The sequence below is a fragment of the Saimiri boliviensis genome, chromosome 15, assembly GCF_048565385.1.
Source record: "Saimiri boliviensis isolate mSaiBol1 chromosome 15, mSaiBol1.pri, whole genome shotgun sequence".
NCBI lineage: Eukaryota > Metazoa > Chordata > Mammalia > Primates > Cebidae > Saimiri > Saimiri boliviensis.
In genome coordinates this window covers 43883174-43910320 of record NC_133463.1, presented here as the reverse complement: position 1 = coordinate 43910320, position 27147 = coordinate 43883174, and the positions used below count along the sequence as shown (strand labels likewise).

Below are 27147 nucleotides of genomic sequence, written 5' to 3'. Positions count from 1 at the left end.
CATCTTGTATGTTCTCTCATTAAAGAGTACCAGTGATTATAGCACAGACAATATCTACTATAGTTTGGCTCTGTGTCCCCACCCAAATCTCACGTAGAATTGTAATGAGAGGAAGTGTTGGAGGAGGGGCCTGGTGGGAGGTGACCGGATCATGTGCATGGTTTCTGATGGTTTAGCACCATCACCCTAGTGCTGTCTCATGATAGAGTTCTCATGAGATCTGGTTGTTTGAAAGTGTGTAGCACCTCCCTCTTTGCTTGCTGTCTCCTGCTGGCAATGTGAAGATCAGCTGTCTTCCCCTTCTGCCATGATTGTAAATTTTCCAAGGCACCCCAGCCATGCTTCCTGTACAGCCTGTGGAATTGTGAGTCAAGCTTCTTTACTTTATACAATAACCACTCTCAGGTAGTTCTTTTTCTTTTTTTCTAGATGTAGTTTCACTCTTGTCACCCAGGCTGGAGTGCAGTGGTACTACCTCAGCTCACTGCAACCTCCACCTCCCTGATTCTCCTGCCTCAGCTGTACTAGTAGCTGGGATTACAGATGCTCACCACCACGCCCAGCTAATTTTTGTATTTTTAGTAAAGATTGGGTTTCACCATGTTGGCCAGGCTGGTCTTGAGCTCCTGACCTCAGGTGATCCACCTGCCTTGGCCCCTCAAACTGCTGAGATTACAGGCATAAGCCACTGTACCCAGCTTCAAGTAGTTATTTATTGCAGTATGAGAATGGCCTAATACAATATCCAACATCACAGATGTCTCAGTTGGTTCAGCTTACACAATGCTGACAGAAAAATTAAACTTGAGCCAACTTTCCACTTGATAGGTACTGAAACTTGATAGGCACTCAGATCAGCTACAGACAAGAGTACTTTTGTTCTCTTGGTGGTTTTCCTACTTAAAATTTCGATTGCCTTTCAACAAAAATTTTAAACAAGTGGGATCAAGATCCTGAAGCACTTCTTCCAAGAATTGTAACAGGAGATGAAATATGGCTTTACCAAGAGACAATTCTGAAGACAAAGTACAAACAGAGCAATGGCTACCAAGGCGGAAGTGATGCAGTCAAAATAAAAGTGGATTAGTCAAAAGCAAAGGTCATGGGAACTGTTTTTTGGGCTGCTTAGAGCATTTTTCTTGTTGACTTTATGAAGAGCCAAAAAATAATAACATCTGCTTATTATAAAGGTGTTTTGAGGCTGGGTACAGTGGCTTTATACCTGTAGTCTCAGCACTTTCAAAGGCCAAGGCAGGAGGACCCATTGAGGCCAGGAGTTCAAGATCAGTCTGGGCAACATAGCAAGAGCTTGTCTCTACCAAAAAAGAAAGAAAGAAAGAAAAAAAATATGAGAGTGTTTAGAGATAGCCAAAGTTTTAGCAGAAAAATGCCCAGGTAAGCTTTGCCAGAGATTGCTTCTCCACTAGGACAATGCTCCTGCTCATTCCTCTCGTCAAACACGGGCAATTTTGAATTTCAATGTTGCAAGTCATTAGGCATCCACCTTAGAGTTCTAATTTGGCCTCTTCTGACTTGTTCTTTCCTAATCTTTAAAAACAAAAAACCAAAAAACAAAAAAATTTTAAGGGGTACCCATTTTTCTTTAGTTAACAATGTAAACAGACTGCATTAACATGATTAAATAGCCGGGACCCTTAATTTATTTGGGGATGGACTAAATAGCTGATATCATTGCTTACAAAAGTGTCTTAAACTTGATGGAGCTTATGTTGAAAAACAAAGTTTATGTTTTCTATTTTTATCTGTTTTCTGAGAAAGGGTCTCACTTTGTTGCCCGGGTGGAGTACAGTGGCAAGATCACGGCTCACTGCAGCCTCAACCTCCTAAGCTCCAGCCATCCTGCTGTCTTGGCCTCCCAAAGTGTCAAGATTACAGGTGTGAGCCATCACACCTGGCTTTTTTTTTTTTTTTTTTTTTTTTAGATGAAGTCTTGCTCTGTTGCCTAGGCTGGAGTGCAATGGCACTATCTCAGCTCACTGAAACCTCCACCTCCTGGGTTCAAATGATTCTCCTGTCTCAGCTTCCCAAGTAGTTAGGATTACAGGTGTACACCACAATGCCTGGCTAATTTTTTGTATTTTTAGTAGAGATGGGGTTTCACCATGTTGGCCAGGCTGGTCTTGAACTTCAGACCTCAAGTGATCCACCCACCTTTGCCTCCCAAAGTGTTGGAATTACAGGTGTGAGCCACCATGCTTGGCCCTGGCCTATTATTATCTTTCAGTTTTTCCATGAACTTTTTGAAGTTCTCTCATATTTGCTGCCTGATTTTCTAAACTAGAACTCATTTGTATTATACTGTTATTTTCACTACTTATGTAAATTTAAAACTTTTATTCTCTTTGTGGATTCCCTACTTACAATTTTATCTGCAAGTAGGTGGAAGGATGCTAGAGTGGAATGGGGAGAGTGAATCTTTAAAATTTTTTTAAGAATCTTCAACTGAAAGCCCTAATAGAAAGCCTGAGGCAGTTGTCTGCTTTCTGAGTAATGTGGAAATAGAGAGCTAGCAACTGAGTCTTTCCTCTTTCTCCCACACCTAGTTCTCTTTAGGAGACTGCTCCTGCTGCAGCAACCAGGTCCCAGTACTAAGGATGCTAGCTCCTGTCTCCTCCAGACTAGTTTGCTCCACTATCTGGCATCACACCTAACTTACCACCAGTAAGCCTGCTAATATTCAAAATGTAAGTTCTTCCTCCAGGCGCGGTGGCTCACTCTTGTAATCTCAGCACTTTGGGAGGCCGAGGTGGGTGGATCACCTGAGGTCAGAAGTTCAAGATCAACCTGGCCAACATGGTGAAACACCATCTCTACTAAAAATACAAAAAATTAGCCAGGTGTGGTGGCACATGCCTGTAATCCCAGCTACTCAGGAGGCTGAAGCAGAAGAATCGCTTGAACTTGGGAGGTGGAGGTTGCAGTGAGCCGAGATTGCACCACTACAGTCCAGCCTGGGCAACAACAGTGAAACTCTGTCTCAATAATAATAATAATAACAACAGTAATAAAAGTCCTTCCATCCAGACTGCTGCTCTGTCACCCAGGCTGCAGTGCAGTAGCGCAGTCGCAGCTCACTGCAACCTCCGCCTCCCGAGTTCAAGAGATTTTCCTGCCTCAGCCTCCCAAGTAGCTGGGAGTAAAGGGACATGCCACCATGCCCAGCTATTTTTTGCATTTTTAGTAGAGATGGGGTTTCACTGTGTTAGTCAGGATGATCATGATCTCCTGATCTCGTGATCCACCCTCCTCCACCTCCCAAAGTGCTGGGATTCAGGACTGAGCCACCATGCCTGGCTCCTTGTTTCTTTTCTACCTAATAATTGATAGGACTTCATTCTCCTTAGGTTTAACTCAATTCTTGTCAACCTTACTTCGCCACTTCTCAACATCCAGTTATTATTTTTCTGGCATAGTTTTAGTCAACTGCATGACCATGTGTTGATCTTCTACTATGTGCAAGTATTTGTGATAAACATTATGGTATTAGTTTACATTAAAACTTATTGGTATCTGGGAATATATTTAAGTATAATACTTTCTGATAAAAGTTATTGGAACATAGCCATACTTATCTATTAAATTAGCATCTGTTACACTACTTTTTATTGTTAAGTGCAAGCATAGCACATTTTATGGTGCTCCATTTTATTGTGCATCAGATTAAACTGAATGCAGTGTTTTCCAGGCTGGAGTACAGTGGCACGATCTCAGCTCACTGCAACCTCCGCCTCCTGGGTTCAATCAATTCTCCTGCCTCGGTCTCCCCAGTGGCTGGGGTTACAGGCATCTGCTACCATGCCCGGCTATTTTTTGTAGTTTTAGTAGATGGAGTTTCACCATGTTGGCCAGGCTGGTCTTGAGCTCCTGACCTCAAGGGATCCACTTGCCTTGGCCTCCCAAAGTCCTGGGATTACAGCTGTGAGCCACCACACCTGGCCTATCAGAGCCATTTTTCTAATAACATGCATTTACTCTGTGTATCTGTGTCACAGTCTGTTGATCCTCTCAATATTTCAAACTTTTTCATTATTTTTACATCTGTTATTGTGATCTGTAATTAGTGTTCTTATACTTGTGGTGGAAATGGCAAAAGAACAAAAAGTAGAAGTAGAGTTTGATAATGTGATTGAATTGCTGCAATCTCTTAACAAAAGGTGAATGGATGAGGTGTTGCTTCTTGTGGATGAAAAAACAGTAGTTACTCAAGAGGGAATCTCCTCCTGGTAAAGATGCTATGAACATTGTTGAAATGGTAACAAAAGATTTAGATATTCCATAACCTTAGTTGATAAGGCTGTGGCAATGTTTAAGAGGATTGACTTCAATTTTGAAAGAAGTTCTACTTAGGAAAAAATGCTATCAAAAGCACTGCATGCTACACAGAAATCTTTCATGAAAGGAAGAGTCAATCGACATGGCACACTTCATTGTGGTATTCTTTAAGAAGTTGTCACAGTCACCCCAACCTTCTGTAACTACCACCCCAATCAATCAATAGCTATTGAAATTAGACAAGATTCCCCATCAGCAAAAACATTACAAATTGTTGAAGGCTCAGATGATTATTAGCATTTTTTAGCAATAAAGTATTTTTTTATTTAAGGTATACACTTTTTTTAGACGTAATGCTATTGGACACTAAATAGTTTATAGTATAGTGTAAACATAATTTTTATATGCTCTAGGAAACAAAATAAATTTGTCTGACTCAATATACTAGAATATTTGCTTTGTGTGGTAGTCTGAAACTGAACCCACAATAGTTCCAAGGTATACCTTTTATTTGAGTTCCCACTAAATGTAGGGATGTTGAAACATCTTCATTGTGATAATCATGGCCTTTAGAGACAAATCCCTACCATTAGTGGGAACTCAAATAACTATGCTAATGAATGAAAGTACAAGCACACAATAAAAGTTGGAAATTATCTCCATCCCTTACATAAAAATAATATGGAGAATTTGAAAGACAATAAACCAAATGAGCATTCCAAGTTAATTCTTTTTAAGTAAACCTACAGCCACAACATATGTTCATGACAATTAGAGTGGAAAAAGGAAAAAGGCTTTGGGAGGCTGAGGTGGGTAAACCATGAGGTCAGGAGATCGAGACCATCCTGGCCAACATAGTGAAACCCCGTCTCTAGTAATATATAAGTGAAAATTAGCTGGGCCTGGTGGTGCATGCTTATAGTACCAACTACTCGGGAGGCTGAGGCAGGGGAATCGCTTGAACCCGGGAGGCAGAGGTTGCAGTGAGCCGAGATTGTGCCACTGCACTCCAGTCTGGTGACAGAGCAAGACTTCATCTCAAAAAAAAAAAAAAAAAGAAAGAAAGAAAAAGGAAAAATAGAAATAATTTCTATTCTGTCTATATAGTAGTAGTTTTGGGGGTATAGAGAGTAAACATTAGTCAAGAACACTCATCTAAATTTGTTGGTAAAATGTAGTCATCGTTTGGCATGTGTTTTGCTTTGGCATATAATGAAGTTGAGCTATCCCATCTTTCTTCTCATATGATATAGTCCCACAAACAAAAAAAGAATCTTACTAGAGGTGGGTCTTTATCAGAAATATCTGTCAAGCCAGTTAGGTAATAGGAAAACAATCATTTTCTCCTCCTAGGCCTAAGATTCTTCATGTAAAAATTGTAAGACTGAATAAAGATGACCTCTAAGTTTCTATAATTCATGTACATCTATCAATTTATACATTATGATGTAGATAGACAGCAGATAATACTTTCTGGCTCGGCCACATGATTTGCTTAAAGCAAATATGACACATGCATCTTTTAGGAGAAAACTGAAGTGCATTTCTTCTGTTTCTCTCTCTGCTAAAACAATGACAATGTCCCAAAAGAGGGCCCTTCCTTCACTTTTGATCATGGAGTGCAGATGACACAGAGTGGTACCAGAGTCAGTCAGCAGGTAACATCACTCATTGGGAAACACATCTTTGCTGTTGTCACTACAGCACAACCTAATGAAAGCTAATTAAATATAAGAATTTGCTAATAATTGAGGATCAATACCCAGTTAAACTTAAAACCAAAACACTCTAATTTAATAGAAAACTCATAACTAAAATGTGACATAAGCGGGAGATAAGTTAAAATGCAACTTTAAAAAAATTACAAAAATAGTATTTGTAGTAAAAGAAATGAACTTAAACATGTAATAGAATTTTCCTTGTGATTTCTGACTTGAATCCTTGAATGATTATTCCAAGTAAGATTCAACATTTTTACAAAATTGTTCTTCATCATTAAGATATTCCAAGATTATATTTCCACCATTATATAAAGGACAATCCTCCTTAGCAACCCAGGTTTCCAAAGTATGATCCAAAGGTAAGGCTTCTCCTGAAGTAATGTGACACAGCCTTAATTTCTGTGAAGGGAGAAGTAATTCATACTTTAACAAATAAACATGCTTGAATGGAGCATCATAAAACCTTTATGGAAATATTATCATAATGAGATGTTACCTTGGCTGTTAATTTGTTATTGTCATTTTTAAGACTGGCTAGAGAAGCGGCAAAGTCTATGGCCTTTCCAATGCTCCATCGGTGGCAAAAGAACATGGGTTTGCTCTTCTCTTTGCTCCCTTTAGGTAAGAAAACCTGAAAGTAAATTCTTTCTGTCTGTAAAAAGAAAAAGTTAAAACAACCATTACATAGAGGAAATAGACATCAGTTTTTGTCTGGTGCCAACCTTTCCGCTCTTCTGGTCAGAGCAGAATTACCCTCTAACAATGTACCTATTGTTTGGAATATCAATCACAGTAGCCAAAAATACATGTAAGTGCATGGGCATAGGACCAAGACCGTGGCCAGGGTGATCTGTTTTTTTGAGATGGAGTTTCACTCTTCTTGCTATGACTGGAGTGCAATGGTACAATCTTGGCTTACTGCAATTTTCTGCCTTCTGGGTTCCAGTGATTTTCCTGCCTCAGCCTCCCAAGCTGGGATTACAGGCATGCACCACCATGTCCAGCTAAGTTTTGTATTTTTAGCAGAGACAGGGTTTCACCATATTGATCAGGCTGGTCTTAAACTCCTGACCTCAGGTGATCTGCCTACGTAGGCCTCCCAAAGTTCTGGGATTACAGGCGTGAGCCACATCTGGCCTCTCCTTAATTTGTTTAAGTTTCATCAAATTAAACCTGGAGTTGCCTACAGTGAACCCTGTTACCCATAGTCATTCCTGAACCAATACGGAAAAAGTTTCCTCAAATGGGAAAATATGAGGTCAGTGTAGAAAGAGAAATAACACAAAAACAGATAAACTTGACATAATCTGAGTCCCTGAATTTGGTCATCCCTCAAGACCAGATCAATTCATTATTCCCCATTACATGAGGGAAAAAGTTTGTTTTGATTGTTCTGGTTGGAACTGAGTTTTTGCCATTTAATAATTCAAAGATTTTTTAACACATATAACATTTCTTTTTGTGTGAAATACCTCACTATACATTGGGACAGAAGGACTTTTCAGAACAAGGAAACATTAAAAAAAAAAAAAAAGATAGAAAAAGACCCCAAACCCCAAGTACCTTATCAACAAAAGAAGGAATTTGGAAAGGATTTCTCTGGTATTCTATATCCTATCTGCCCTCTCCTTATATTGTATTTTCTTGCCTAATTAACAAATGGATGGCTGAGCATAATGGCTTATGCCTGTAATCTCAGCACTTTGGGAGGTCAAGACAGGCAAACTACTTGAGCCCAGGGGTTCAAGACCAGCCTGGGTAATATGGTGAAACTCTATCCCATCTCTACAAAAAGTACAAAAAAATTAGCTGAGTAGAGTGGTGTGTGCCAGTAGTCCCAGCTACTTTGGAGGCTGAAGTGGGAGGATCACTTGAGCCTGAGAAGGTTGAGGCTGCAGTAAGTGGTGAACATGCCACTGTACTCTAGCCAGGGCAATAGAGTAAGACCCTATCTCAACAAAACAAATAAAAACAAAAAAAAAAAAGGCAGGCAAGAATGAATAGGAGCAAAAGGTTTGGCCTTTGATCTTCACTGATTCCTAAAAACTGCTTTTTAAAAGTGTGTGTACCAGTAGTCCCAGCTACTTTGGAGGCTGAAGTGGGAGGATCACTTGAGCCTGAGAAGGTTGAGGCTGCAGTAAGTGGTGAACATGCCACTGTACTCTAGCCAGGGCAATAGAGTAAGACCCTATCTCAACAAAACAAATAAAAACAAAAAAAAAAAGGCAGGCAAGAATGAATAGGAGCAAAAGGTTTGGCCTTTGATCTTCACTGATTCCTAAAAACTGCTTTTTAAAAGTGCTGGCTTTACAGATCAATTCTTGCTAGAACAAAAATTTTGGCATAACTGGAGCATCTCTAACTTGTGGGGGAAAGAGGATAATTATTCTGAGAAATAATAAATTCAACACAATTCCCATCTCGGCATTAGGGGGTTTTGTTATTACAGGTAAGAAGTATTAAAAGAAAAAACACGAAATCACTGGAAATTCAAATGGTGAGCCACCTCCGTAATCAAACAGTCCCTGCTCCAAAACAAAGTAGGAGGAAGACAGAGAAAGAGAAAATTTAAAAGATACAGCCTTATCTTAAAAAAAAAAAAAAAGATAAATATGTATGACGATCAAAAATGAAACAGAAATGCAAAGTGACAGGCTGGGTGAGCCACAGGCTTTCAGGGCTCCAGAAGAGGAAGAGGTAACTTTAGCTTAAGGTAAGTGGGAAATAACAGTACCACAGGGAGATAAGTATAAACTCCCGGGTCAGGCTCCCTACTTGGAAGCAGAGGAGTGTGAGGGACCTGTGCTCCAGGAAGGGCAGCTAAAGAAGTTACTGCTGAAAGCCTGCTTAAGTGCAAAATTGCTAGACAGGGATCTGTGAGTGAGGGGAAGGAGAAATATAGGAAGAACCTCCTAATCAAGATGAATGTGTGAAATTCAGTAACTGAAATTTCAAAATAAACTAAAGGTTAACTCATTATGGGCAAATAAGACAGTTGAACTTTAAAAAGACATTAAAATAAGGTATTTAGGATGTACAATTAGATAAAAAAGTGATAATATCCATAAAAAGGAACAAAAAATTATAAAGTCAAAACTGGCACAAATAAAACAAGAAAAGACATGAAGATACAGCTTAAAAAATAGCTTCTGGAGTAAAACACTCAAAATTTAATATAGATAAGTTTCTATAATCCTCAATAAAAAGCCCTAATTTATTATAAGATGGATACGAGGAAGTCATCCAGAACACTGCATAAAGAGATACAAAGAGAGAAACAGTTATAAGTTGGGCACGATGGATCACACCTGTAATCCCAGCACTTTGGGAGGCTGAGGCAGACAGATCACTTGAGGTCAGGAGATTGAGGCCAGCCTCACAAACATGGCAAAACTCTGTGTCTTCTAAAAATACAAAAATTAGTTGGGTGTGGTGGCACGCACCTGTAGTCCCAGCTACTTAGGAGGCTGAGGCATGAGAATTGCTTGAACTCAGGAAGTGGAGGCTGCAGTAAGCCAAGATTGCACCACTGCACACCAGCCTGGGTGAAAGAGAGATTCTGTCTCAAAGCAAAAGCAATTATAGATTCCCAAAATATGTCAACAAGAGATTCAGAAAAGAAGAAGTGGTGAAGTAGCACTATTTAGAGAGAAAATGAGTACAATTTTCCAAAAAACCAAAATTTAAAATGTGTCAAATTGAATAATTAAAATAAATCCACATGTAGAAACATTCCACAAAAACTGGAAGATATCACAAGAAATCTTAAAAGCTACCAAAAAACATAGATTATTCATAGAGTAAGAACGACACAGATATTTCTGCAATAATAGATGAAAAAGTGTATTAAAAGAATTGAGAAAGTTCAATAGGCAATCCAGCTAAAAGTAACGGCAAAATAGGGCATGTTCAAACAAACAAAAAGACGAATAGAGTAATTTTATTACCAGAGACCTTTATTGAATGAACTGCTAAAGAATGTACTTTAGCCAAAATAAAAGTGAGCCCCAAAGAAGGAGAAACTAAACAAACAAGCAAACAAAAAACAAAGAAGTATTGGTAAATTTAAATAGCTATTAACTTAAAATTAATTTTTATATGTTAAAGTAAGATGACAGGATAGGAGATAGTCAAATGGATGAAGCATTTCAAGCTCGTATTCAGGAGGATATAATACCAACTAACTTTAGGCTTTGAGAAAAAAATGCTATTTAATTATATACATAAAGAATGTGAGCACATAGTTGTTATCATCATTACCATTTTAGGATATTATACTGGAGATTATAGATAATGTGGTATAAAAAATGAAATGAGCATAATTATTCAAAAAATTACAGCTATTCTTATTTGTTAATGAGGTATAATTTTTAACTAGAAAATTGAAAATACTAATAGAAAAAAACTTCTAAAATTAATAGAAGATTTTGGTGATGCAGCTGAATAATATGAGTATACAGAACTCAAGATTTTTTCTCTTTATTAGCAATAAGTACTTGGCAATAGAAGAGGGGAAAATATTCTGTTTCTAATCTAAACAAACCCATAAACTAAGTAGCAATGAAAATATGGAATACAAAATAAAAGAAGAAAAACAAAATGTTACAGAAGGAGGGCCAGGCACAGTGGCTCATGCTTGTAATCCCAGCAATTTGAGAGGCTGAGGTGGGTGGATTATCTGTGGTCAGAGTTTGAGACCAGCCTGACCAATATGGAGAAACCCCCACTCTACCAAAAACACAAAATTAGCCAGGCTTGGTGGCACATGCCTATAATCCCAGCTACTTGGGAGGCTGAGGCAGGAGAATTGCTTGAACCTGGGAAACGGAGGTTGCAGTGAGCCAAGATTGCACCATTGCACCCCAGCCTGGGCAATAAAAACAAAACTCTGTCTCAAAAAAAAAAAAAAAAAAAAAAAAATTAAAAATAAATAAATAAAAAGTTACAGAAGGCAATAAAACATCTGAATAAATAAAGACGTACAAGGTCCTTATAGAAAGACAATGTCATAAAAATGTCATTTCTTCCAAAATTAATGTATGGCATACAAAGCAAATCCAATGTGAATCCTTCAGGAATGGTTCTGAGTCAGGTCAAAAGCCTAGACTTGCTAGTAGATACTGGTGGGAATTTGAACTGTACTTCACCTAACTTCATAGAAATCACTCAGGTATTCATAAAGGATATTTTGCATGAATTACTGGAATCTTATGAGCAGGAAAGGGGCTGGAATCCTCAGGACATAATAAAGGAGGCCAAGATGGTACAATATCCCCACAAGAATGGTAAAGGGGCTTCCAAGCAAATGATCAAATTCTCATTTCCTCCAGGCAGTGTTCACTTATCAAATTCTGTGGCAGACATGAAGGGATGTACGAACCCACATTTGTATCTAAGATTATGCTGTTAACTTTTGCTTTTTATAGTCATATCCTCAGTTTCCACAGTTTTGCTTTTAAAGAGTCTAACTTATTTAACAGGCTATGTTGAAGGCTATTATTCACAACTCTGCCCCATTATGATAACCTAGAAATCCTAAGAGTGGTATTTTTCAAAATCTGAACATTCAGATGGATGAATAAATGCTAATAAAAGTACTAAGAAAAGGCCAGGCGCGGTGGCTCACGCCTGTAATCCCAGCACTTTGGGAAGCCAAGGCGGGAGGATCACGAGGTCAAGAGATCGAGACCATCCTGGTCAACATGGTGAAATCCCTTCTCTACTAAAAATACAAAAAATTAGCTGGGCATGGTGGCGGGTGCCTGTAATCCCAGCTACTCAGGAGGCTGAGGCAGGAGAATTGCCTGAACCCAGGAGGCGGAGGTTGCGGTGAGCCGAGATCGCGCCATTGCACTCCAGCCTGGGTAACAAGAGCGAAATTCCACCTCAAAAAAAAAAAAAAAAAAAAGTACTAAGAAAAAATGGAAAAATATAGATGGAACTTGCATCATCAGATATAGAACATTCTATAAAGCTATTGTTCCAAATCAATTTGGTATTAACTTATGAGTAAAAAATAAATGAGTAGACTAGAATAGAAAATTAAGAAATAAACTCATATACAGAAAATGAAATGTTCAGCTTTTCATGAAGGTGATATTTTGGTATTCCAATCCAATAAAACATTGATAATTTATTCATCAGTGATGGCAAAACTACCTAAACAACTAGAAGAAAATAAAATTAAGCCCTTAGCTAACACCTCATGCTAACCCAAAAACCAGGTGGGTTGAAGACTAATGCAAAACAAGCTGGATGCAGTGGCTTGCACCCGCAATCCCAGCACTTTGGGAGGCTGAGGTGGGTGGGTCACCTGATGTCAGGCGTTTGAGACCAGCCTGACCAACATGGTGAAACCCTGTCTCTACTAAAAATACAAAAATTGATGTGGTACCACAAACCTGTAATTCCAGCTACTCAGGAGGCTGAGACAGAAGAATCACTTGAACCCGAGAAGCAGAGGATGCAGCGAGCTGAGATTGCACCATTGCACTCCAGACTGGGCAACAAGAGCAAAACTCTGTCTCAAAAAAAAAAAAAAAAGACTAATGCAAAACAAAACAAAAACACACACAAAACCCAAAGGGAAACCATAACAGGAATGAAAGGAAAGACAGAACCTGGAAAATGTAATGGTAAAATATTGATATGTCAATAAGAAATATAAGCAAAATCAATACATTGATAGATTTGAAAAACAGTTTATAAAGAAGAACGATTATAAAGGATTATATCTTTTATAGTCTAAGAGCTCCTATAAGTTGACCAAACAAAATAAAAAGTCAAATATCCCAAAAGAAAAATGATCAAAGGATACATATTAACAATTCAGAGAAGAGCAATTCCAAATGCCAAAAAACATATTAAAGTTATCCAACCTGAACAGTAGTCAGGGAAATACAAATTAAAGCATTTATGAAATATCTTTTTATAGCCACCAGTCTGTAAAATATTAAAAAGAATGCTAATAGCTACTGGAAACCGTAAAGGAAAAGGGTACTCTCATGTTTGGCCACGAGAGGCAGTATATTGAACTGGTTAGAATGGCAGGCTCTTACCAAGTTAGTGCTCTCAAAAATACTTAACTTCAGATTACTCATCTGTAAAATTAGAATAAAAATGTATCTCAGAAGAGCTGTTAAGTACTAAAGGTGATTAAAAACCTAGAGCCATAAAACAATGCTTAGCATAGGCAATCAGTCAATGAAGTTTGATTAGAAACGTGAATTGTTGCAATTTCTTGGCAATTTTTATTAAAATTTAAAATAGGCATACCCTTTGACACAGCAAACATGTTCTTGGGAATTTATCTCACAGAAAGAAAAGTACCACACAGGCTAATTAGCACAGTAGCGAAAACTGGAAACAAACTGAATGCTCATTAATAGAAAAAAATGACAAAATAAGCCACAGTATACCCACACCACAGAAAAGGATGCAGTTTGCAAAGAAAATGATTTAGAGTCACACGAACTCACTTGAGGGAGTTTCTACTAGGCATTAATCAGAGTAGGATATAAAGAGAGAAGGATATGTCATCTACTCTCAACCTGCTTTAGTTTTATTTATAGCCCTAATCACTACATGAACTATTGTATTTAATATCTGTCTCAGCCTAGTGGCATATAAATTTCAGGAACTCTGGGTTCATAAGGGCGGGGACCCTGTTCTTTACTGCTGTATTCTCAGGGCTTGGTATATAGAAAGTATTTTTTTTTTTAGTTTGTTTATGTAAAAAGATACACACACATATAATACACACTTAAACATACATGTATATGCTACACGTATATATTATACATATATGTATAAACACATAGACACACATATACTGCTAGTATATCTATATTTATATACACACAAACATTAATAATATAGGAAAAACTTTTATCTACAAATTTATAGAATGCTTTATGATAGATATATTGTTAAGTGTGTGAAGAAGATGGTTTGTGAAACCAGACTGCCTAGTTTCAATTCATAGTTCTCCACTTACTAGCTATGTTAATAAAAAGTTGCTCTTTTTGTGAAAGTGCATACCTTATAAGCTTGTTGCAAGGATAAAATGTGTTAGAAGAATGTCTCAAAGTAAGTCTTGTAGAAGTTTTTACTGCTATGTTTTAAGTAACAGAAGAATTGCAAAATAATATAAGTATTACTGAATACTTTATGGCAGGTCTTCTCAACTTGGTCACTATTTACATTTTAGGCCAAGAAATTCTCTGTTGTCAGCCTTGTCCTCTACAATGTATGAATTTAACAGCGTACCTGGCCTCTACCAACTAAATACCAGGAGTACCCCATTCCCAACTGTGACAACAGAAAATGTATCCAGAATTGCTGAATGTCCCCTTGGGGGGCAAAACTGCTCCCAGTTAAGAACTGCTGCTTTAGTGGGATGAAAATGAACGAGAGACATAGGAGAGTGTATGTTTTTTCTCCATATGCATATTTTGATAGTTATACTTGTTAAAAGCTTGTACTATCTTTGCAATTTTAAAAATATAAAATAAAATTTCAATAAAAGAAAGTATCAAGGGTAGTCATTTAAATAAAAAATTGTAATCAATGGTTTCTAAGCCATCAGAACAAATTCAATCAATACAAAAGCAAAGAGAAAGACTCAAAGAAAAAGGGTGATGAGCAGAAAATACATGATGGAAGAAATATGTTCAAATACACCAATGACCACAATAAACAAGAAAGGATTCAATTCACCTACAAAAGAGAGATACTATCAAACTGGTTTAAAAAAAAAAAAAAAGTCCAGCTATATGCTGCTTACAAGAGACATCCTAAAACAAAATAACAAAAAAGTTGAAATATAAAGGGATGAAAAAGTTACATACTTGTTAAATATTCACTAAAAGAAAGCTAGTAAAGCAATCTTATAATTCAAAACATGATTAAAGGCAAAATTTATAAAGAACATATAACAATGAAGAAATTCTATGCATTTGATAATATATAACTCTACAAACCATTAGAGTTATATAAAAAAATTAACAGAACCACATCCATAGTGGGAGATTTTTAACCTATCTGAGAAACTGATAAATCAAGTGGACCAAAAATTAAGTACACACATATACATATAGTACATATAGACAGAAAAAGATAGTAGATAATAAAACAAACAGGACAAAATGCAAATAATTGGTACATTTGGGTAAAGGATATGGAAAAGTTACTTGTACTCTATGTTTGTAACTTGCCTGTGTTTGAAATGGTATCAAAATAAAGACACCAAACAAGTATATATACTGTGACACCTAAACAAGTACATTAAAAATAAATACATTACCATTCTCTGTGAAAGGTTGGAAAAAGGACACTAGAGAAAAATCTGGGGCCGGGCGCGGTGGCTCAAGCCTGTAATCCCAGCACTTTGGGAGGCCGAGGCGGGTGGATCACGAGGTCAAGAGATCGAGACCATCCTGGTCAACATGGTGAAACCCCGTCTCCACTGAAAATACAAAAAATTAGCTGGGCATGGTGGTGCGCGCCGGTAATCCCCGCTACTCAGGAGGCTGAGACAGGAGAATTGCCTGAACCTAGGAGGCGGAGGTTGTGGTGAGCCGAGATCACGCCACTGCACTCCAGCCTGGGTAACAAGAGTGAAATTCCGTCTCAAAAAAAAAAAAAGAAAAATCTAAACAAAGCAGAAGGAAATAACAGAAAAGCAAAAATTAGTGAAACAAAAAACAAAACATGGAAGTCTTTAAATCCAAATCATGGTTATTTGAAAACACTAAGAAAAAATAAGGATAAACTTCTAGCTTTTCTGTCTAAAAGGAAAAAGGGAAAAGGGAAAAGTACAAATGAAAAATATTAAGAAAGAAGTAGAATGACAAAAGGCACATAGAGATTCTGAAGTATAACAAGAATAACTGGAACAACTTGGTAACAATAAACTGAAAAATCTACATCAAATAATATTTTGGAAAAATATTTACCAAAATTGACTTCAGAAGAAATAGATTATCCAGATAAACCAAGATGTAACACATTGGAATGGTATTATAAATTCTCCAAGAATTACAACTAAGTGTTACCAAACCTTCGAGAACAAATAATTCCCACCCTCTACAACTACCTCAAAGAATGGAAGAGGGAAAGCTACTCAACTAATTTTCGAGCATAATCTTGCTATTAATGTCACTAACACACACTAAAGAGTATGTTAGCAAATCAATTTATCAGTGCATTTTAAAGAATTATATACCAGAGTCAAGTGATTTATCCTGGAATATTTGATGACCTAATGACAGAAAAACTGATTAATAAAAGTTATTACATTGATGATGAAAAAATGATCTTACTTGACGTAAGAAAAAAATTTACAGTAAAGTTTAATATCCATTCATAATATAAATTCCTAGCAAACTAGGAATAGAAAAAAATGTATCATGAAAAAGGCTACTCATTTTTACAGTATATCTAATACTTGATGAAACTTCAGACACATTTGCATTAAAGTCAGAAACATGATGAAGAGTCCTTCTATTGCCCATATTATTCAACATTGTTCTGAAGATCTCAACATTAAGACAAAAAATGATAATACAAAGAAAAGAAGAAAAAAATCTGCAGAAAAAAATCCACAAAAATTGGCATTTGCAGAAGATATGACTACACAGAAAATAGCCCAGAAAATCTACAGAATATGGGAACTATTAGGAATTTATTTGCTGAATAGTAGGACATATAACATCAACCAACAATAATTGGGAAAATGTAATTTTTTATTTTTTTGAGACTGAGTCTCACTCTGTCACCAGGCTGGAGTGCAATGGCATGATCTTGGCTCACTGCAACCTCCACTCACTGTAATCACCTGGGTTCAAGTGATTCTTGTGTCTCAGCCTTGCGGGTAGTTGGAACTACAGGCATGCACCACCACACCCAGCATTTTTGGATTTTTAGTAGAGATGGGGTTTCACCATGTTGGTCAGGATGGTCTCAATCTCCTGACCTCGTGATCTGCCTGCCTCGGCCTCCCAAAGTGCTGGGCTTATAGGCATGAGCCACCGAGCCCGGAGAAAATGTGATGTTTTAAAAAAGGTATTATTTATAATGACAGCAAAAATTATAATAAGCCTAAGAATAAAACTAAGAAAAGGTACGTAAATACTCATGGTAAGCATTATAAAATCTTACTTCTATAATTACACATAAAAGAAAAGAAAGAAAGTTGGAAAGATATGCAACAGACGTAGATGAGAAGAGTCAAAACTCTAAAGATGTCAACTGTCTCTAATCTAAAATTCAGCATTATTTCTATCAAAATCGTAATTTCATAGAATACAGCAAAGTGATCCTAAAATTTTTATGAAGGAATAAATGATCAAAAATAGACATGGTTGAAAGCACTACTAGAAAGAGACAAATGGATACAACCACTGACAACAGGAAGCTGCCCACATGTAGTAAAGCTGAAGATCAGCAAAGTCCATAAACCAGGTTTTCTATTTCTAGGTATATTCCCTAAAGTAGCATTTTTTTAACTGGTAGTCTCAATCCATCAAGGGTTGAAAATCAACCTAATAGGTTTGACTAACAGTCTTTAAAGTAGAAAATAAAAATATCATAATATATAACACATATTAACGGTAAGTACCACGCAACTAAACAGTGTTAAGGTATGTACATATATTGGGTTGTTATATAAAATAACTGACATTGTGAAGTTCTAAAGGAATAGTCCTAGAGAAATTCTTCTACATATACACAAGGATGGTAACCATAGACAGTTTATAATAGCAAAAATTGAAAAAATCTGAATTTTGTTTATTAAGAGAATAAATGGCCAGGTGCGGTGGCTCAAGCCTGTAATCCCAGCACTTTGGGAAGCCGAGGTGGGTGGATCACGAGGTCAAGAGATCGAGACCATCCTGGTCAACATGGTGAAACCCCGTCTCTACTGAAAATACAAAAAAAAAAATTAGCTGGGCATGGTGGCGCGTGCCTGTAATCCCAGCTACTCAGGAGACTGAGGCAGGAGAATTGCCTGAACCCAGGAGGCGGAGGATCTCGGTAAGCCGAGATCGCACCATTGCACTCCAGCCTGGGTAACAAGAGTGGAACTCCTTCTCAAAAAAAAAAAAAAAAAAGGATAAATTGGGGTATATTAATACTATGAAATAATGTGCAGCTATCAAAACAAATGAGTAAGAATAAATGTCTCAGCATGGATAAATGTTAACAGCACATGCCAACTGGGGAAAAAAAAATCAACTAGAAGAAGGATATATATGGTTCACTGCCATAACTGCAAAGCAAAAAAACTCACAAAACTATGTATTATTTATGCAGACATATACCATGCAATATCAAAAATGATACATACCAGGTTTAAGTTAGTTGTTAATTGATGGGAACGAGGAATACAAAGAGGACTTCAACTATATTTGAAGTTTTTGTGTTTTTAAAAATCTCTAAGACTAACCTGTGGCAATGACTTATCGCCATCAGCATGCATCTTTAATTTCATCAATGCAACCTTTGCAGCTGTTTTACTATTTTTGGCACCTTTTCGTCGTTTACTTGCTGTTTCTTCTGTCTTGGAATCTAAGAATTAAGTGTAAGCATGTAATCACATAAAACTTTCATATTACAAGTAGAGTTTTATTATATAGCATTTATTAATTATGACCCTGAAACATATATAAATTACACATGGCTGGGCACAGTGGCTCACACTTGTAATTCCAAAACTTTGGGAGGCTGAGCTGGGTGGATCGCAAGGTCACGAGTTCAAGACCAGCCTGGCCAGGATGGTGAAATCCCATCTATAGTAAAAATACGAAATATTAGCCAGGCTTGGTTGTGGGTACTTGTAATCTCAGCTACTGGGGAGGCTGAGACAGAAAATTTCTTGAACTCGGAAGGTGGAGGTTGCAGTGAGCCAAGATTATGCCACTGCACTCCAGCCTGGGTGACAGAATGAGACTCGGTCTCAAAAAGAAAAAAAATTACACACAAGAGAGATATATAGAGACCACATTCATTGTACAGGTATTATATTTACATGGTCAATGGAAAAATATCATTGAGATTGATCCAAGCAATCTCCACATCAAAAAATTCACTAAAATGTTCTTCTTTCGAACTTAAGCCTAGCTAACCTAAAGCAGTCATTAATGCTTCTACAGACAACCTTAAAAATTGGTTATGCAAGATTTTAATAAAGGTACTATCCTTAATATGAGATAAAAACTCTGAGCTAACATACTAACAGAGAGACTGATTTACATCACAGATACATTCTTTCCTGGTATCTCTAATTAGCAGTAGCATTCACAGCACAGCTGATTAGGCTTAGAGTTCAGTCTATAGAGAAAGCAACTGACTACTTCAATCTCATGAATACCACTTCTAGCCTGGATGGTTAACTAGCTAATCTAGGTGGCTCAGCAAAAGAGATAAATATTTATGGTGGAGTACTTCCAAATAATTTTCACATTTTCATTGGTCAGGTAGACCTTGTAAGAAATACTGTCACAAGAATATCATCAAAATACAAGTTAATACGAATACCACTGGGGCTATTAATGATGCCTCCCATAACTGAAAAGCAGACATAAAAAGCAAGAGCTCTGGAACTAGGAAAGCAAAAAAAAAAAAAAAAAAAAATGGGCTTTGTAGATATTTACCAATAATGTCTTTAACAAGTTTCTGAGTGGCAGCCATTCGAGGCTTTGGGATTTCCAGTTTTTCACACTCATGATCTGACTGATGACGGTGTCTATGAGGAACAGAAAAGTGACACTAGTTCATGTATTTGTATATGACTTAAACAGATATACAAAGTTTGAACAGTTAAGCAATTACCTCAGACAAAAATTCTTCTCACAATAAGGACATATAACTGCCACAAGTTCTCTTTCAGCACAGTCTTTGAATGAGCACGGGTAAGATGTATGTTGATCTGTCTTTGGCCTCTCATTGATTGCAGTCACCTGAAAATGCAAAAAGGAGGAAATGTATTACATTTCAGACCAAAACCAAATAAATATGTCCATTCTAGAAGGCAGCATTCATATTATTTTTGCTTAAACTTATTAGAACAAGTTACTTACTCTCACATAAAGATTATAACGTAACGAATATTTTGTGTGACAAATGATTACTATGCTGACTGCTCTACATTTTCATAATTTTCCTACTGTGGTGTGTTTATCTTCTAAGTCAAGTTAAAATGACTATTTAATTACTCTCTACAATATTAACCCGCTTTGTAACAGTCTCACGCAAAGATGCCCCTATAACATGCTCAGGTAATTATCTCATCAACCATCAAATGGCAAGTCAACCTACTTTCCACACTAATTTTAGGGGATGAAGCACTTAACTCAGAGAATAAAACACTTAAAAATTATTTATTTATTCATGAGATAAAAGGTTAAAGACAGTTTTCATAATCATATATTATTCTCTATGCCTTATTTTATATTTTTATTACCAGCAAATACTCCATTACAGGAAGAAAAGATTTTGAAAGACTAAAAAAAAAACACCAAGATCAAGATCAGCCAGGTTATTCTGGGCATTAAGAAAGCAGGTTTCTAAAGATGAGTAAACTTAGGGAAATAATTGCTTGAAAACTACAACCAAAGTGAATTCCTTTTTATAAATAATAGTCACATCTTGTTGTAATTAAGTATCTTTTTGAACTTGTAGCAATGGTCTAATTATATTTCAGTATTTAATTAATGAGATCTAATTATCTGAGAGACATTCAGAGAAATCAAATTATATCCTAAGAAAAAAGAAAACACAGGATAGATTTAAAAACTATAAGAAACATCAGTAAGTTTTATTTATGACTAAAGATTTCCTCCAATTAATGCTGCACAAAATCAACATGCTAGGTAATTTTAATGTTCCTCAAATAGATCACGTAAACTTCAAAGAGTCCGATTTTGACTGATCATTTACACTTGAAAGAATCAGATTTCAACAGAACCTCATGTAACTTTAACTTTCTATAACTGAGAGAACAGATGTGAAAATCCTTGGTAAGGCACTTGGTAAATTATGGGCAGGAATAAATGTCCACTGAAAAGTGTAGAGCACATTGGGCATGGTGGGCTTAGCTTTCTCTCTTCCTCTTGGAATTGAACTGCCTTCAGGGAGAAAGACTAACCTGATCCAATACTGCCATGACTGCTGGGCAAGTCTGCTTAATTCTGGATTTTCTATGCAAACCCATTTGGCTCTATGCTGAGCTTTATCATTCAACTTATCTTTACCAGTAATAGGGGTAATATTTTGACTCCTATCTGCCAGATCTTTCTTAAATTATGATTTGTGCAAAATAGGGTAGGAATTTTATTAAACTATAGATTTGTTCCCGGTGGTCTTAGGCTTACTGAACCAGAATGATTTACTACCACAGATCCTGTCAGCAGGCATCAATGAAAATGAACACAACAGTAAAGGACACAGTGAACTGGAGGGAATATATAAGGAGGACATTCACTTCAGTGTATATTTATAAATAGACAGCCTTGGCCAGGAGTGGTGGTTCATACCTGTAATCCCAGCACTTTGGGAGGCCGAGGCAGGTGGATCAGCCAAGGTCAGGAGTTTGAGACTGTAACTGGGTGTTTTTTTGGGTGTTGGTGAGGCACAGCTTCCCTAGGAGAAGGCTGTGGGTTCTTGGCCTTCAACCTTTTAAGGAATAAGCACTGGGACCATTGCAGGTGTGCCATATGCTTGTAAAAGTAAATATTGGACCCAAGAAGTGTTGCAGAAAGGTGATTTTATTTAGGTAGAGAAAAGAGAAGGAAAGGAGAAGAAGAGAAAGACTTCCACCAAGAGTGTGAAAGGGGATTCCAGAGGGGAAGTCCCAGAAGGAGCTCCCACCATGTGGGAGGGGATTTCAGAGAGTTGGAAATCCAGTGTGGATGAAGGAGCAGGGAATTTATCCTGGGAGAAATTCCCACCTTCCCAGTTCCTTTGGACAATGAAAGATGTTCCTTTAAACTTCCACTGGAGTGACTGACTTTTAGTTTCTTCCCGTGCTGGGGAAATTGAAACATAAATGATTAAATCTCCTGGATGGAGAGAGATAGGAGGGGGCGCATGGCACTGGGACCTTCTTGCCCTTAAAACTACACCCCCTCATGGACCCGGAAAGAGAACACATTCCCTCATTCCCCCTTCTGAACAGGAAAATTTAACTTTTATTGGAAAAGGGGCATTAATTGTTGGAAATCCAGCGTGGGTAAAGAAGCAGAGCAATTTATCATAGAAGAAATTCCCACCTTCCCAACTTCCTTTGGCCAATGAAAAGAGTCCCTTTAAACTTCTGCTGGAGTAATTAACTTTTAGTTTCTTCTCGCATCAGCAAAATTTAAACATAAACCGTTAAATCTCCTGGATAGAAAAAAAAAAAATGGAAGGAGGGAATGGAGCTAGAAAGTTCTTGCCCTTAAAACTACGCCCCCTCATGAACCTGGAAAAAAAACACATTCCCTCAAGACCAGCCTAGCCAACACAGTGAAACCCCACCTCTACTAAAAACACAAAAATTAGCTGGGCGTGGTGGCGCACGCCTGTACGCCCAGCTACATGAGGGGCTGAGGCAGAAGAATCGCTTGAACACAGGAGGTAGACAGCGGTTGCAGTGAGCTGAGATCCTGCCATTGCACTCCAGCCTGGGCGATAAGACCGAAACTTTGTCTCGAAACATAACAAAACATACAAACAAATAAATATATAGCCTTATGCTGTAAGTGTGCTACCTAAGCAGAAATGTTGAGGAATAAGAAATGGGATAAAAATTTACAAATACCAAGTAAAACAATTTTTCTTTCAAACAAAGAAAAATAATATAAATGAAGCAAAAGACTCTTTACATAATCAGTTTAGTATGCCAAACCTTAATCTCTGTGATACTGACTGGCTTTAAATCTAATCAAATTCTGAATGAAAGTACGTAAATATAAATACATTTTATCAGATTGGAAAAATATTAACATACCTCAGGACAACCATGAGACTCCCTGCTTCTGTGTTCAAGGCTTAAAAAATAACAATAAACATTTATTTAAATAACATACTTAAAGATAACTGCAGTAATTTGTGGTATTTTCATGTTCAGTATTCTTAAGACACATTATGCTTAAAGCATTATGTGTTAATAACTTTGAATATGAGAAAAAACTGAAATGTCAGATAAAGGTGGAGCATCTATAGTCTCGAAAGTTTTAAAACACAAATGATCCACATAAATATGAGTAAAAACAATTCACCACCCTAACTTACATTGACTTTGAATGCTTTAGGGTACATGAAAATATAAACAAATCTTTCAGTTCTTTTTATTTCTAAAAGATCATCAGTAGTAAAACGTGAAGAGTGCTCTAATTTCGAATAATTTAAAAACATATATTACTTTTATTTATTTCCAAGAAATCATTTTGAATTACATTCTGAAAAGAATTTATTCTTTCAGTGCTCTATTTCATAAATTAAATGCTTGACATTTTAAAGTTTAATTGTAAGGAAAACTCATTTTCCAAACTTCTTGGTTAATTCCCAGGTTTTACTTGGTATGTGATGTAGTCAAATGCTGTGATTCCTGTTTTAAGGCATTTATAGGTTGGGCTCTTTTTATTTTATTAATTAAAGAGTAATAATTATAGCTAGATTTTTTACTATAATATTTATATTGCAAATATTATTTTCTCCTTGTAATTAAAAGACTAAAATGCAACTTTAATATAAAATTCAAATATATAACTCCACTTTTGGAAGATTAAGAATTAGTCACATATACAAAAAAGTAATCAGAGCCTATTACTTTAATGAATATCAATAATCAATGGCTAAAGTAACAATTATTTTAAATCATTCTACTTTTCAGAAATAACTCTATATTATTAAACACTAAAGTTACTCCCAAATCCTGCATAAAAACAACTTACCAAAATATTCCTGAACAATCACCACATATAAATGGAAGAAAATCTAAAATTGAGAGTAAATATATGTACTGGTCAGTATCTGACTTCGATTTAGTTTTCTTAAGCAAGAACATAACCTCTATGGAAAAACTTCCCATTTTGACTAACATTCTAGTGTAGCAAGCACTATGTAACCACTCTAACAAAAGTAACCACAACTTCAATAACTGTGACAGAAATTAACTGGATTAACAGAAGGTATTAATAGATGTTACTTGTAACTTTACTAAATCAGACAAAAATAAGTTCTAGTGGTTTTCTTTTTCTTTTTTGTTTTGTTTTCCAGATTTACTAGGTGTTGTTTTTGATGACTGTATACTGCAAAAATTCCGCATTTGCAGTTAAAAACCTAGGATTCAGTTCTGATTCCACTGCTTACTAATCTAACAATGCCAGGCAAGTTACTTAACAGTAAAACTTTGCAGATATGTGCATATATATATATATATACATATATACGTATATATATATCTCCAATATATTTATTTATATACTTATATCTGTGTACTAATATATACCTGTATGAACATATATATATATATATATATATATATATATATATCCAAAGCTTGACTATTCAAATACATTTATATTTATATATACATCTATAAGATTTATGGAATTTCAAATATATATATTTGATGTAATACATAGTACACTTACCTAAATTATATGTATGTGTTTCTATATATGTATGTAAATAAACACATACAAAAGCAAAGCTCTTACTGAGTAACAAAAATAGAAAGATACAGACAGGTAGATACAGAGGCAGATAGATATAAACATATAAACACATCTTTCCTGTGTATATATGTATATGTGTGTGTATGCATGTGTGAATGAATATATCTATATCTGTATCTGTGCTGTATGCTACACTGATCTCACAAGGTAATTACAAAAACCAAATGAGATATATGTAAAAGATCAGAATAGTAATACAGTAACTATAATTAGTAAGAATAATACAACAATTAACTTCTTTTGAGTATATTCAACTCAGAACAATATTGCCAGGGGCTGGGCATGGTGGTTCATGCCTGTAATGCCAGCATTTTGGGAGGCTGAGGCAGGCGAATCACCTGAGGTCAAGAGTTCAAGACCAGCCTGGCCAATGGAGAAACCCTGCCTCTACTAAAACAAAACAAAAAAATTAGCTGGGCATGGTGGTGCATGCCCATAAATTCCAGCTACTCAGGTGGCTGAGGCAGAAGAATCACTTGAACTCAAGAGGTGAAGGCTGCAGTGAGCTGAGATTGCACCACTGAACTCCAGCCTGGGCAACAGACCCAGACTCCATCAAAAAACAAAACAAAGAACAATACTGCAGTGACACGGTAGAGATGCTCACTATTTTGAGACTTTTGATAATAAAGTATTAGACACAAATTAGAAGGACCCAGGGCAAAGAGTTAAGTCAAGACAATATCTCAGCACCTGATACCATCCTTAAATCCCTCCAGAAGGTAGATAAAATTTAGGATATACACTTGATATAGTCTAAATCTTAACTGGTTTCCACTAGTCCCAAACAGATAGGCCTGGCCTCATCTCAGTTATTGACACTAAACACATGTATAGCTAGAAAGGAAAATGAGCCATGTCATGAATGCCATATGTGTATTGGACTCTCTAGTGGGGGATCAGGCATACCGGATATACATAAATTACGGTCGAAACCCACATGGCTCAGCTTCTACATGAAAAAAGTCACTCTGAATCACACGGATTGTGATCACAACCAGTAGTGAAAGACACATACATAGAGGGCTAACAAGAACCTAGCAGGGATTGTGTCACTTGTCCTGTCACACATGTCCACAGCAGACATCACTATGAAACTGGGCTAAACCTCAGAGTCCTTGACACAGTGATTCAGGCACTTGATATCAATGACTGGAGTTAAATTGGGAGATGAAACCTGTTTGCTACTTTATGTAGTTTGTGTCATTACATATGACACACACTTGGAGTGAAAACTAGTAGCAAATACTGAGCAGTCTGTGTGGTTCTAATGCTTCAAAAACTTGCCTTTGCCAGGTGTATGATATATTGAAGCCAGTGCCACATTACCTTGGACTAGGTATATCCCAAGGTCTCTCAGTGCAATGAGAGCCCACCGCCATATAATTAATTCTCTCTAAATGCAGCTTACTAGTTGGAATGGTCTTCTGTGTAAAAGACTGTAGTTTACACCCTTATGTGGTCCAAGCATCAAAATCAATGATTTGTAAATGTTTGTTCAAACAATAATAAGCTAAGGAAGGGCCTTCTGCGGGACACACCTGCACCGGAACACCAGTTGGCAGAGTGGATCTCGCCCAACTCCTTCTGACAACTAAGTAACAGGTAAGTAAACAAAAAATTTGGGAAAGTGGTTGGCTGCAGGTCGCAGTGCAAAGCCAAAGGAGAACTCCCCCAGACCAGGCCTACGGGTCCCCATCCCCGCGCTCAGCGGAGTAAGTGTGCGCCACGCGACCCAGCAGTGGGCTCCGTGCGCATCTCGGACACGGCACACTCGAAAACCAAAATGAACACTGCAAGGTACGTTTACAGAAATTACATGGCTCCCTTCCAGGGAGACCACATGTCATTTCAAAGGCTCACGGCCAAGAAAAACACGCACCAACAGATCTCACTGCAGACCAGAAGAAACGCTCCCACCCCGCTCCTCAGGCTCTGCCCAGCCTTGTAGCCTCCCCTCACCCGCCGCCACCATCCGCGGAGCCAAAGCGGAGCTCCTGTCACCCGCGGCCGGGGATGCGGGCTGGGGACTCCCCGATCACCTCGCTGCCGGCAGTGCTCCACCTGACAGCGCTGCCCAATGTCCAACTCCGCCATCTCTCCGGCGCCACACGGGGCGGGGCACAGCCTGAGGAGCGAGGCAACGTGCGCGCGCAGCGCCTGCCGGGAGAGCGGCGGACCCGGGGGCGGAGTCACGGGTGGGGGCGGGCCCCGGAAGTCAGCTCTTCCCTGGTGGGGGCGGGCCCCGGACGTCAGCTGTTCCCTGTGGCCTCGGTGCTGTAGCCTCGGCTGGCTTCTCAGTGAGTGTTTTAGTCGGAGCCGAAGGCGTCCATCCCAGTCCTTGAAGAAATACTCGCCTGCAGCCGGGCGCGGTTGCTCACGCCTGTGATGCCCCTTGGCAGGTCGAGGCG

At 37.5% G+C, this 27147-nt stretch overlaps 1 protein-coding gene across 5 annotated transcripts; it reads right to left on the bottom strand.

Moving 5' to 3' along the window:
• Nucleotides 1-1216: 1216 nt before the first annotated feature.
• ZFAND1 (zinc finger AN1-type containing 1) lies at nt 1217-26859 on the bottom strand. 5 transcript variants are annotated; one of them, XM_074386953.1, is made up of 8 exons: nt 26779-26859; nt 23951-23993; nt 23005-23044; nt 19848-19975; nt 19670-19761; nt 18463-18584; nt 6511-6666; nt 1217-1315 (listed from the first exon to the last, which is right to left on the bottom strand). In XM_074386953.1, exons 1-8 carry the CDS (start codon nt 26831-26833, stop codon nt 1217-1219), a joined length of 735 nt encoding a protein of 244 aa, XP_074243054.1. In that variant the 5' UTR covers nt 26834-26859. The 5 variants fall into 5 exon arrangements, with proteins under 5 accessions (XP_074243054.1, XP_010349186.1, XP_010349187.1 ...); XM_010350884.3 differs by having other exon boundaries at nt 1224-6413; XM_010350885.2 differs by having other exon boundaries at nt 1224-6413; nt 26699-26797.
• Between the last annotated feature and the right edge of the window lie 288 nt (nt 26860-27147).